Here is a 13,294-nt window from a genome sequence, read left to right as displayed (position 1 = left end):
CTTGAGCGAGTTTTCAAATCCTACTGGACCTCAGTTTTCTGGACTGTATGGTAAGGACGGATCTCCTTATAGGGTTTGTGAAGATTCGATTAGTTAGCACACTCAAGTGCTGAGGATACTTCCTCACACAGAGTACTAAAAAAGTGTTAATCTTGTTCTTGAAATAATTTGTATTAATGTACATCTGGAACTTGAATCATTTGTGTGTACTTTCCTATGGATAATATATTGGCTTCAGAAAAGCTGTAATTAAAAACCACTATACTCTCCTTAAAGCTTTTCTCACTTTTAGCAAGCCTAAGGAGTGTTTCAGCAGGATTCAGATGAGTGTAGGCCTTTCTCTTTGCTTCTTAAATCTACCTCTTTTCACTTCCTGCTACCACCATCCTAGTAATTTTTTTGATTGTTAAATGATTACTACCATACTGTCACCGTTCTCTCTGTTCAAATATATTCTGCATTCTTATGGCAAGTTTTCTATGTAAGTGAAGATTATGCCACTATCTCCTCTTAAGTGATTAATGACTTTCCATCAATTATAAGATTGAAACAAACTCAGGTGTTTGGTATATAAGACATTGTATGCAGCCTTATGCTTATGCTTAATAGTCCTACAAAACTGCACTCCTCACTTTACACAATTGTATTTTCCCTTGCCTTATCCACCACCTTTCTCTTAGCCAGGAAGTGCTTTCTCTACTAGACACCAATATCCATTGAAATCCTGTCCATTTGTAAAGCTCCTCTCAAACATAAGTGTTCTCTGTGAAGCCTGTTCTGAGTCTTCTACCTGGTTTGTAGTTACTCTCCCTTTCACCCCAACTTGTAAATCCCTTCAGCAGTTTAAAGCTGTGGGGCTAGTTTCCATAAATTGCTTTATGGTTCTTCTCTAGAGACTGAATTGTCATGTGTTTCATGTATAGCATAATTACTTATTTCAAAAACAGGTAGAGTTGCTGAAAAGCTTTTTTTTAAATTAGCATTCTTATTTACATCCATTTTGTTATATTACTTTCTCCTTTTGCCTAAGCTTTTCATCAGTTTCACTGAAGTAACAAAAATATAGAATACTGATAATTAGATTTATTTTAAATGTTATGTCTTTAGAATTGTCTCCAGGTCAGTCTACCAAAATTTAGTATTCGAGAAAAAAAGATTTCCTCCTGCTTCCTCCCTGTTGTTGAAACTGCTTCTCCAGTTAGTCAGTCTAGTGAATGTTGTCTTTCTCATTAAGTGAGATTATTTTCACATAGTAACTTAGTTAACAAAGCTATTTATTAGTGGTGACTTTCTGATCGATGCTGGTGATTTAAGAAAAAAAAAAAAAATTTCTGCATCTCTTATCCCTTGTCTTTTTGGCAAAAATATTTTTGTGAATTTTATCCTTTTTGGTAGAGTTCAAATACTTTTAACATGTCAATTATTTCTGTAGCCTTATAGACTGCTTTTTGTTGGACTCGGCTCCTCTCAATGTTTCTATGTCTCCTACTGGAGACTTTCTGGCAACTTCCCATGTGGACCACCTTGGAATTTTTCTATGGTAAGTTCTTTCATATGGTTCTGTTTGGGGATGAAGAAGATTGTATTGTCAGAGAGTTAGAGTCACTAAAATTGTCATTTAGGCTGTTTTTAAATTTATTAAATGGAAATGTCACAAGTTAACATAGATTTAATTCACTGTAAGTCTGTGAGTGATTCAACGTCTGCTCGATAATGTAGACAGCTTTGCTTCAGTATGTATTCCAAACCACGTGATTGATTTTTATCTGTTATCATATTTGGCTTTTATTTGCGGAAAGAATAAGTGAGTTCTAAAAGTTTAGGAAAAGGAGTCCCCAGTCACGCCATGGTTTTCCTGCCAGTATCCCACAACTACTTTTTGACCTTGGCCAATCACTTCTGAACCTCAGCCTAGTTTGTCTATAAAATAAGGCATAAGTATAAGCAGAATACTTTGTGAGAGATTTATTCTGTTTGCATGACTTTTCATAACTGTGTAAAGATACTTATGTGATCTTCAAATTTTGATGAACCTGTAAGGGACTATGATTGCTCATAATAACTAGAACATCACCTGGGTTTAGAAAAATTTTGTTTCTTTCCTAACTTTATACATCTATTGGGTAAAAGAAATTGATTTTTTAAAAAAATTAATGATAAAATGTTGTAATTACATTTGAAGATACAAAAGGAATTTTAACATATAATAGAAATAGACCCTGTTCACCTTAATTTGTAAAATGGAGTATCTTAGAATCCATGAGGCTTCAACAATTCAGAAAAGAACAGCTGTGAGCACTCACAGCAGGAGTATGGCCCCTCTCTATAAAGTACTGCTATTAATAACTTGAAACCTGAGATTCTCAATTTTTATTTTCTATTACAGATTCATAAACTGTGGGAAAAAGAACCTGTCCCCTTCTTTGGGACTGGTATCTACATTCTGATTAGTCATCCATGGCCAGGGTGCGGGCTGAGAGGCAGAAATATGGCTACTTAGAGGGCCATTCTAGAGAAGGAGAATCTATGACCTTTCAGCAACCGCAAGAATATGCAGAGCAAGAATATGCTCAGCATATTCGCACTCTGACTTACTCTCTGAGTTCATCTTTCCTTCTGTTATAATTTACTTAAATAAAGGTTGATATATGTCAAAACAATATATGAAAGTTATTTTACCTTATAAAAGTATTATCTGCTACTGGTCTGTCTTTAATATGTTTTTGTACTACGTCAGGAAAGAGACTCAATAATATATTTACACAACTTTGTTATGATGGCATCTATGATGTAAGTCAAGGGGTTTTTTAATTGATACAATCTATCTTTGAGGTCTTTTTTTAACTAATAAAAGTCTGGAGTTAAATTCAATATTGTAGAGTGTTTCTCTGAAGAAACTTTTTATAGTTTTTAAAATATTGCTTATGTTTTGATTTTTCAGGTCCAATATTTCCCTGTATTCAGTTGTTTCATTACGGCCACTTCCTGCAGATTATGTCCCTTCAGTAGTAATGCTTCCTGGTACTTGTCAAACCCAAGGTAATTACAAAATTGCAAAGCAATTTTTGAGGTGTAATATTATAAACCTAATATAGGAGATATTGCTACCAAAGGCAAAGTTTAGTGCATTCAATCCAAGTGTTTTTTAACTGATATAAAAGACTTTGAATGACTTCATGAATTTAGGCAAAAATATAATTGATGTGGTATTGATAAGCTATCAAATAGTATACCAGTGAAACAGGTGTTTTGGGTCTAGTGATGGGAGTTTTAGTTATGATAAAATAAGAAAAAGACAGGGATAAGGAAATGAAATAAATGAACAGTTTACAAGGCTGCATTAAGTGAACATGTTATGAAATACAGATGGATTTGAAATGAATTAAGTTGCTTTTATATGATAAAAATCTTTTGTTTTACCTGAAAAAATTTTTTAAGATGTAGAAGTATCAGAAGAAACAGTAGAACCAAGTGATGAAATGATAGAGTATGATTCGCCAGAACAGTTGAATGAGCAATTGGTGACTCTTTCACTTCTTCCTGAATCACGATGGAAAAACCTTCTTAATCTTGATGTTATTAAGGTAATAATTAATACACTTAATAGACCCTAAGCATGCATCCAGAAGCATTTTTATTTTTTTAAGCAGAGAGAACTGCTCCTACTTGAGGGCATTAGAAGAGCAATTAATGTGTAAGATAACACTGACAATGCCATTTAATCAAATATTGTTTAATATGGTGTGATTATCACAAGATACTCATATATATGTCAACTTTGAGAACACTCAGCAGACATTTAGATGTGGCAAAAGTTCATCCTGTAACTACAGAGCTATTGGAAACTGATCTTTTAAAATCCAGCCTCATCACTTTTATATAAGTTTCTAAAATGAGCGGGAACAACTATAGCTGTTATAATGTATTTCTACTGCTAGGCATTTGAGGACTGGAGAAATTCCACTAGGCTTTCATTTTATTAAGTTAACCCCTTATCTCACACCATACCCTGTCAACTACTGAAAGATTTTTAGAACTTGCTGTGTCAGGGCCAGGTACGTAAGTTAACATGAACTAGGTACTAAATAATGTACGTGGAGAGTATGGTGGTGAAGAAAAAACAGCCCCTTTGTCCTTGAGGAATTTATGATTCTGCATGAAAAATGGACAACTATGGTATCGATTAGTATTTTTTTAGAGTATGTTTTATGACTCCCCACTAGTCAGTAGCAAAAACTACTGAAAAGAATACAATAGAGTGAAAAATTTCAGGTTACCTTTTGATCATGAATGCAAGTATTGTTTGGTGAAACTTGAGTTGGTTAGACATACACGTACACTAGATCTGTTAGGTGTACTTAAGTCACAGTATGGGCTGTGGTAAAAAGTTTAAGGAACACCGACGTAAGTAACTAACTAAGATGTAATTATCCTTGTAACTAATAACACAAGAAAAGAAACGTGTGTCTTGGGTAAGGAAAGAGAAGTTTTCACATTACATTTCCTCACAGAAGTTAAAATTGCTTCTTTTTACTTGCTAACTTTTTGAGAGATTAGTCATCAACATAAAGGTGTGCTGTCTAGGAGCATGGGCATGTTATGGAATCTCTTCATCATGCTGTCCACACTGTCAGCTTTAAAGGGAGTACTTTATGAAATAGTTCAAATGCAAGGCATTAATAAGTACAAATAGATTAGTGTGAGGGGAGCAATCAGAATAATGCTGAACTAATTGAACAGAGTTTTGGGGCTTCTGTGGTCCTCACTAAGATATAGTTTGTACTGCATAAAATCATATATCAAAACATGAGTGGATTATCTTTATGATGGGAATATGTTAAAACCTCTAATATTTTTATTTTCTGCTGAATAAAAGAAGAGAATGTACCAAGACTATGGTTTACATTTGTCCTGTGGATAACTTCTATTTTTGCTTTTCTTTATAAGACTAGATAATTTGCAGGGCACTATGGAGTTCCTTCAAAGCCTTATGGTTTTAACAAATCAGTGACTGTCCCCTTTCTAACTCAAGAATGGTGAGTTAGAATGGTAACTGTGACTCATAACAGTCTCCACCATCCTAAAGGGCTCTGCTTACGCTACGGTTGGCAGTGCTTTGTCCTGTGTTCATGTGATCATTTTCTTTTATACCATGGCTTCACTTTGGAATAGAAAGTCTCCCTAGGGCTACATAGCTCCTAAAGAATGGAAGAATAATGTGAGGTGAAATTGTGAGACTTCTTTATTAGGCACTTTCATCAAATGTTCCTGAGAGGTGGGGCATGGTGGTGCATGCCTGTAATCGCACTATTTTGGGAGGCTGAGGCGGGTGATCATTTAAGGTCAGGAGTTCGAGACCAGCCTGGCCAACATGTTGAAACCCCATCTCTACTATAAATACAAAAATTAGCCAGGCATGTTGGTATGCGCCTGTAATCCCAGCTGTTCTGGAGGCTGAGGCAGGAGAACTGCTTGAACCCAGGAGACAGAGGTTGTAGTGAGCTGAGATCACGCCACTGCACTCCAGCCTGGGCAATGGAGTGAAACTCCATCTCAAAAAAAAAAAAAAAATGTTCCTGAGATACTGATATGTAGCAATGTACTTACCAAAACAAAATTCTTTCAGTGGAAATTCCAGTAGAGTTTTTCCTAATATAATTTTACTAGCATTTGAAATACTTATAAACCAGCAATAGTGTTTTCTTGCATTTTAAAAGCACAGAGTACTAAGGAAAAATTGAAATTCCAACAAAATAGAAGAATTAGAGCTGTACTTTGAAAGATTATCAAATTACTTATAATGTCAGTCTGCTTCTGTCTCCAAAGTTTCTCTGGAGAAAAGTAATTTAAGAAACCCTTTTGTATTAAGCATTTATGTAAATTTTGCTTTTCATCCTGTTTTGTGAAAGAGTTTGTACTCAATACAAAAAGAAATTTAAAATTACTTAACTGTTATATCTTCATGTAAATATTCATATTTCAGGAAAATGAGCTATGTTTGTCTTAGAACTTCTCCTGTGCCCTGTCACTTTTTTTCTGCCTTACCAGCAAGGGTGCTAGAGATCTGCATTGGGAAACCCAGGTTAAGGATAGCTGTGGTATTGGTCAAAAGAGATCGTATTTTAACATTCTTATGTGAAAGAGTTTCATTCCTCTTTTACTTTTTGGTATTTGTTTTAAAATTGATTTGAAATTAAATATTAGAAACTGTTGGCAGGATAATTCCTATTTTTCTTTCTCATTTTCTCTTAATCAGAAAAAGAATAAACCAAAGGAACCACCCAAAGTACCCAAATCAGCACCATTTTTCATTCCAACAATTCCTGGCCTTGTACCCAGATATGCTGCACCTGAACAAAATAATGATCCCCAGCAGGTAAAAAACAAATTAGAACATTCTAAGTATATCGGTTTATGTTTGTATGTGTTTTGTGTACTTCTTTACCAAGACCTAGTTTTACAGATACAGGGTAAATTAATGATACCTTTAAATTACAAACTATGCATTTTTGGGTGATACTTGTATTATTTGAATAATATGTATTTGTTTTTGTTTAAGTCTAAAGTGGTAAATCTTGGAGTTTTGGCTCAAAAATCAGATTTCTGCTTGAAACTTGAAGAAGGACTGGTAAATAATAAGTGTAAGTTGAATTATAAAATATTTTAACAAATATCTTTAGCTTATTTTACTTTATATGAGGAGAAGTTGAAGGAAATATCAGAGTTCTCAGTAGTTAAGATAGTAAAAATCAAAAGGATTGAAATTTTGGTTTTAATTTTAAATAATTTTAGCATTTATATTAAATAAGCCCACTAAGATCAAATGGTATTGATATTATAAAAATCTGTTGAAGATTTTTCATATATCTAATTTATTTTTTGCTGTTTGGAGATGGACATTTATTGACTACATTTATAATAAGGAGATCCTTCTTGATGTGAATTAAATGTAAAAGTTTTGTCATTTTTATAGCAAGTAATTTGCAAGTCTTTTGTTTTTATTTATAATTTGTAATTCAGCAGACTGCTTAGGTAATTTCATATATTCCCAAATTATTTTATTAAAAAGGAAATGTTTTAATCTATCTGTTGTGTTAATATATTTAAATTTTGAAGGCTACAGTCTGTAGCTAATAGTGATTAGCCATAAGAACTGTAATCATTTAAAAAATCCTAGTTACTCTCCTAATAATTTTAACTTATCCTCTTGTTTTGATTCGAATGCTTTTGTTTTCATACCAAGATTACTTGAGACCACATTAGCAAAAGTCAAAGAATGATACTGATGAGCCCTTGTAAATGACTTGTTATGTTTATGGGGAGACAAAGAAATAAAAACACTGTTGTTTACTATATACTGAAGGATCCAAAAGTGATTAGACTTTTGTCATTGGTGATACTCTTTTTCAGAAAGCTAAAGCATAGTCATTGCAATTCTCAAGTGACTCATAAAAATAGCTGTAAGTGTATTGAGTATGTTTTCCTAGGGCGCATATGAAACAATACTTCTAGAGAAAAGAAGTAGGTTTGGGCTAGGTAAGAATAAGGGGTGGGGTCTTCCCCCTCCAATTTTATATATTCTTTATTGTTAGTAATGTATTTCCTAATGATTATGTACTTTTATAACTTTATAACAATAAAAAATATTATTTTACCTCGTCGGATTCCCAATGCTAACCGCTATTAATACTTTTGTATGTATCTTTATAGCCTTCTTGATTAGGATTTACTCTGAGAGAAGATATACGAGCTTTTAAAATTCTAAAGTGTTGCGAGGCATTAGATTTTCTTTATTAACAGGAAAAAGGTTTAAATTACAGAAACAATGTGTTTTGAGTACTTTCTCTTATATTGCTGTCATTATTTGTATTGATTTTCAATTATTTTGGGTTTTATTCTACATAATATGAAAAAGTTAACCCACAGGAAGAATTTCCTGTACCATTTAAATATATCCTATTTGGGGTATAAAAGGAAAACTGTAGTTTTCTAAGTTAAATGATTATAATCAAGTCATAACTGGAATAAAATTTAATGCAGATGACACTGCTCTCAACCTTCTGAAAGAATCAGGCCCATCAGGAATTGAAACAGAGCTGCGAAGCTTGTCTCCTGATTGTGGTGGGTCTGTAGAAGTTATGCAGAGCTTCTTGAAAATGATTGGGATGATGTTGGACAGAAAGCGTGATTTCGAGTTAGCCCAGGCATACCTTGCATTGTTTCTAAAGGTAAGTCTAATGTAAGACAGTACTGCCCAACTTGTCGTCTTCTGTGGCAGTGCTATCTAATAGAACTTTCTGCAAAGATGGGCATGTTCTATATCCATCCTTTCCAATATCATAGCCACTTGCCACATGTAGCTACTGAATCCTTGAAATGTAGACAGTGTGATCAAGAGACGGAATTTTTAATTTTATAGAATTTTAATTAATTTAAATTTAACCACATGTGGCTAGTGACTACCACATTAGACAACTGGACAGTGCAGCTTAGGAGTCTTGTTTTCTTTTTTTACTCAACTGCACAGCAATTTTGACTTTACCCCCTGACATTTTTATGCTATCTGCTTGATCCAATGTGCTGAACCATTAACTTTTCTTTTTTTAGTGGTTAGTTACATTTTGGAAGTTTTTTGTGATTATGAATAGAAAGTAGGGTTTTGTTTTGTTTTTTTTCTACTACTAAAATCAAAATGTTCACTTCTATCATTGGTAAAGGAGTTTTGATCATTTTACAGTAAGACAGTTACTTTTATGATTAATATAGTGGAGAACTCATGTTTTGAGGGTCTACTTTAGTGGTATAATGTGTTGAAGGAGGTAGATGATGCTGATTTTTGGTGATAATAGATTTGATTCTTTATCCCATTTATACCTAAAATGAGTTCAGTTGATCTAATTATTTAAACGTATCAGGACTGTCCTTAGGTGGAGAAGAGTGATGACCACTTTAATTCTACCAAGGAAGTCATAGTATCATAAAGGAGCTCATAATAAAAAAACAAAGTTTGATAGAGGAGGGGAAAATGGGAGATAGTAATAAACCAGCACTTAAGAAAACAAATATTCACCTAGTGTCTTCTGTGGTTCCTTGGTAGAAAAATTGAATCCAGATTAGGTAAAATTTTAATTTTCTTAAATGTTTAACCATCATGTTTTTCTTTGCAGTTACACCTCAAAATGCTTCCTTCAGAGCCAGTACTCCTAGAAGAAATAACAAATTTGTCATCCCAGGTGGAAGAAAACTGGACCCATTTGCAATCACTCTTCAATCAAAGCATGTGTATTTTAAATTATCTCAAAAGTGCTTTGTTATAAAAATAAATTTGTGACTAAACATATCAAAGACTTACATATTAAATGGGTTCAATTGAACTCATTTCTTATTTTCCAGGTGTCAATGTGAAAAGAAAATAAATGTTAGCATTACTGACTAGTCAGTAAATCTCCACTTTAAATGCTAAATACTTTCTTGAAGTAAAATCACACCTCCCAGCCAGGCATGATGGATAATGCCTGTAATTCCAGCTCTTTCGGAGGCCAAAGCAGGAGGATTGCTTGAGGCCAGGAATTTGAGACCAGCCTAGGCAACATAGCAAGCAAGATCCCATCTCTACAAAAAGTTAAAAAAATAAATTACACCTGCCTTTCGTTTTGAAGATTTAAAGAATCTGCTCAAATGATTTATTTTCTGAGTCTCTTCACACATTAACTTTTATATGATTTTTTAAAAATTATTACCTGCTTATATTTTTTTAGTATCTGTTTCATATAAAGAGATACTGCATGTTCACTGTGAAGTATTGCTGAATTAAATTGAAAATGTCAGATAAAACTGATACATGGTGTAGTTATAAAAATGCTGTTTTGATATGAAGAAAAAAGGAATTTTTTTTCCTTGGCGGACTTTGATAAAAATATGAATCATTGACTCAGAGTTGGAGGATAAACTAATCATCTTCCAGCACAGCCCTGTTGTGTTGCGGGAGAGGAATCAGGCTAAAGGTCTGTTGGTATTTCAGTGACAGATTGAAACTTTCTAACAGTGGCCTACTGCTTTCTCCATTGTAATGTACTGAAAGGAAGTTGTTCATTGATCAGAAATGTGGGAGGCCCTTCCTTGCCCATGGCAAATGGCTAAAGACAGTTAAACTGATATCAAGGATAGGTAAGGGAAATTACAAATTCCATTGGAAGGTGGCCCTTTATTGCCACTGCAGACATGTAGATAACAATAGTTTAATGTCCTCTGAAAAGATAAAAATTCCATAAATCATTGCAAACAATTTTTAGCAATATTGTTTATTGCTACCACAGCCAAGAATGGGTATTTCAAAGCCACGGGTTGTTTTGTTCTGTTTTGGTTTTGGCTACACTTTTTTGGGGAGGACCTTTTTATTTGGGAAGAAACTGCTGAGTATACTTTTCTTTCACAACCATTGCAAAACCAGGTAGCCCTGGAGTTTTTTTCTCGTCATCATTGTTTTTATGGTTCAAGACTTTTGCAATACATGAATTAAAAATAAGCAGTTCTTTAAAGCATAGTGCTCTAAAAACTATTCTTAGTTTATACACTTAAAAGTTGGGTCTTTCATGAAATGCAGTGGGTTGAATATGAACACCAATAGCATTCTTGTGCATTGTTAGGGTAAGAGAGTTTTATAGAATAATCTCCAGAAGAAGCAGTCCTCAAAAGGCGTTTCCCAATGATACTTTTAATATTCATGTTTTTATTTAATGATGTCAGATAGAATTAATAAACTACTAAGGAAATAAGCCAATCTGGTTATTGTACTCAATTTCATTTTTCTTTTAGAAATGTGTATTGACTTACTAAAGCCACTGACAGAAATGTTACTCATGACTTAAGTTCTAATTTAAAAAATTATTTTCCTCTTTCCTAAATACTATATTCTAAATTGGAATATGGCAAAATTCCAATATATAATTCTATACCTAGTAAAGACTGTAAATAAAATTTTAAGAGCTATGAACTGAAATTGTATTGCTTACATAAAATCATGAACTGAATTTTCTTCTCTTTTTCAAGTGGGCATATAGACTTGAGTGTATTGTTATCAGAGATATATTTAGATAGTATTACATCATTTTGGCAGGTAATCTAGAACCTTTCATGTACTGTTTCCATCAAGGGAGGGAAAGAAATACAAAATATAATTTTATTTGTCTATGTTTTCCTTAAAATATATCAGTCTGTGCACACTAGTTTATCTTTAAATTTTGTAATTACACATGTAATATATGACTACATTTTGCTTGTGTACTTTTTGAAAACCATCTTCAGTCCCAATACCCTCTGTAGAAGTAACAGTTATTAACTCTCCTAGATTTTTTTTAGATTGTTTTTATGAGTGTTTAATGTAGGAATGTGTATACATTATCTACAGCCACAAGAAATGTATATTTGTGATTTTTACATACATGTACGTATATTATTCTACAATTTGCTATTTCTACTTGGGAGTTTTTTATTTTGGTACATTCACATTTACCTTATCTCTTTTGCAGTGTCCAACAGTCTACTTTGCCTATAATAGACACTTAAGGAAGTTTTCCTTCTTTTTATTCCTTTACGATTACAAACAATGCTGAAAGGAACATCATCCTACATGAGCCCTTTTTGTACATACAAGACTTTCTCTGTAGTATATGCTTAGGATTTGAATTTCAGGCCAGAGTATAAGCATTTTTAATTTGAAGAGATACCTCCATTTGGGTTCCAGAATGGTTGTATCAAGTTACAGTTCCCCTCAGCAACAAATGAGCATCTGCTTCCCCATGTAATTAATGACACTTGCTATTGGATTTTTGTAATTTTTATTACTCTGATGAAAAAATTATTTTGGTTTTAAATCAAATTTCTCACTAGTGACGATGGACATATTTTTGTATGTTTATTTTAGAACATATAAACAGTTGTTAATTGTCTTTTTCCTCCACCGTTCATTTTTCTGTTGAATGATTTGTCCTTTTATCTCATGGATTTGTTAGCAGTTCTCTTGTATTTTCTGTCTGTTGCCAATGTTTTCTCCTACTTAGCCATTTGGCTTTAATTTTACATGGTGTCTTTTTAAATAAATGTTTTATATTTGTATACAATCGATTAATAATTTTTCATGACTTATTTCAGGACATAAAGCAAATTATTTTCTAAGACATTCATAGTGTATGTTTTCCTATGTTTACATGTGCTCATTTCACATCATGTATTTTCCTCTACGACATGTTTCTGTGTGAGTAGTTAATGTGTAGCTCTTTAGAATTGATTTTTGTGAAGAGCAAAACATACAGCACTGCCTCCTATGTCTATGAAAAATTCATTTATTGAAAAGTCCACTCATATGTCTGATTTGAAATGCAGTTTCATTATGTGTTCAATTCTTTCATTGAGCTCTTCTATATTCCTAATAAATAATGCATTACTTCGGTATGTTTTCAGATTTGGAGTAAAGTCTTCCTAATGTTTTATAAAGATTTATTGACTGCTGGTGAGTATACCTCTTGAAGTTTTATATGGGTTGCACAACATTTATAGGACTGATTTGGAGAGACGTACAATACCGGGTGCAGTCCTCCATTGGTATCCAGTTCCAGGGCCCCTGTGGATACCAAAATCCAAGCATCTTCAAGTCCCACAATCCGCCCTGCAGACATATTTTTCCAATACATGTTATAATTGGTTGTTTCTGTTTGTGGTAAAATGATTTAATTTTTATATTCCAATCTGTCATGACACTGCAGAACTCTTTGTCAATACAGTCTTGTTAGAAAATCCAAGATAATTCTAACTTCTGCAATTGATGAGACTTTATTTCCTATCCAGTATTTGTGTACTTGAAATTTTTTTGCATTAGAAAGTTTTATACTTTAAATATATGCCCTTTTTAAAGATAAAAGCACTGAGGATAGAAAATATGTAGACTGAAATATGTATTTTGTATTGCATGAAAATAAATATAGTTTAAAAGCTGTCATAACCCCCAAAACATTTTAAGCCTTGAGAGTGATGTGACTGTGATCTGAGTCACATATGGCTACTTCTTTTTCTTAGATTATAGATCAACTCACTTTCTTATTTTGCTTGTTCTTTCCCCTTCATTATCCTGCTTTGCTTGGACCAGATGACAGAAAACCCACGAGTATTTCACCCTCTATAAAAAATGTTAAATGTACCCTTGCCAAAAAGAAATACCTATAACCAATTCCTGTAACTATTTCCCAACCTTGTATGAATAGCGTTGTAATCCTGCTAAAAGAAACTCCTCTGTCTCTGC

General features: G+C 33.2%; 1 protein-coding gene across 1 annotated transcript in view; it reads left to right on the top strand.

Annotated features, from left to right (window-relative positions):
- The window catches only part of WDR36 (WD repeat domain 36), a 37,478-nt gene extending 25,359 nt beyond the window's left edge, over positions 1-12,119 (top strand). Inside the window, exons 17-23 of the mRNA XM_050793050.1 lie at positions 1,433-1,540; positions 2,942-3,039; positions 3,439-3,584; positions 6,257-6,376; positions 6,560-6,641; positions 8,041-8,228; positions 9,168-12,119. Of these exons, the coding sequence (XP_050649007.1) occupies positions 1,433-1,540; positions 2,942-3,039; positions 3,439-3,584; positions 6,257-6,376; positions 6,560-6,641; positions 8,041-8,228; positions 9,168-9,317 (892 nt within the window). The 3' untranslated portion in view covers positions 9,318-12,119. The remainder of the gene's footprint in view (positions 1-1,432; positions 1,541-2,941; positions 3,040-3,438; positions 3,585-6,256; positions 6,377-6,559; positions 6,642-8,040; positions 8,229-9,167) is intronic.
- The last annotated feature ends 1,175 nt before the right edge of the window (positions 12,120-13,294 follow it).

The sequence above is a fragment of the Macaca thibetana genome, chromosome 6, assembly GCF_024542745.1.
Source record: "Macaca thibetana thibetana isolate TM-01 chromosome 6, ASM2454274v1, whole genome shotgun sequence".
In the NCBI taxonomy this organism is placed as follows: Eukaryota; Metazoa; Chordata; class Mammalia; order Primates; family Cercopithecidae; genus Macaca; species Macaca thibetana.
The sequence above is the reverse complement of the archived record's forward strand: the minus strand, read 5'-3'. Positions and strand labels throughout refer to the sequence as shown.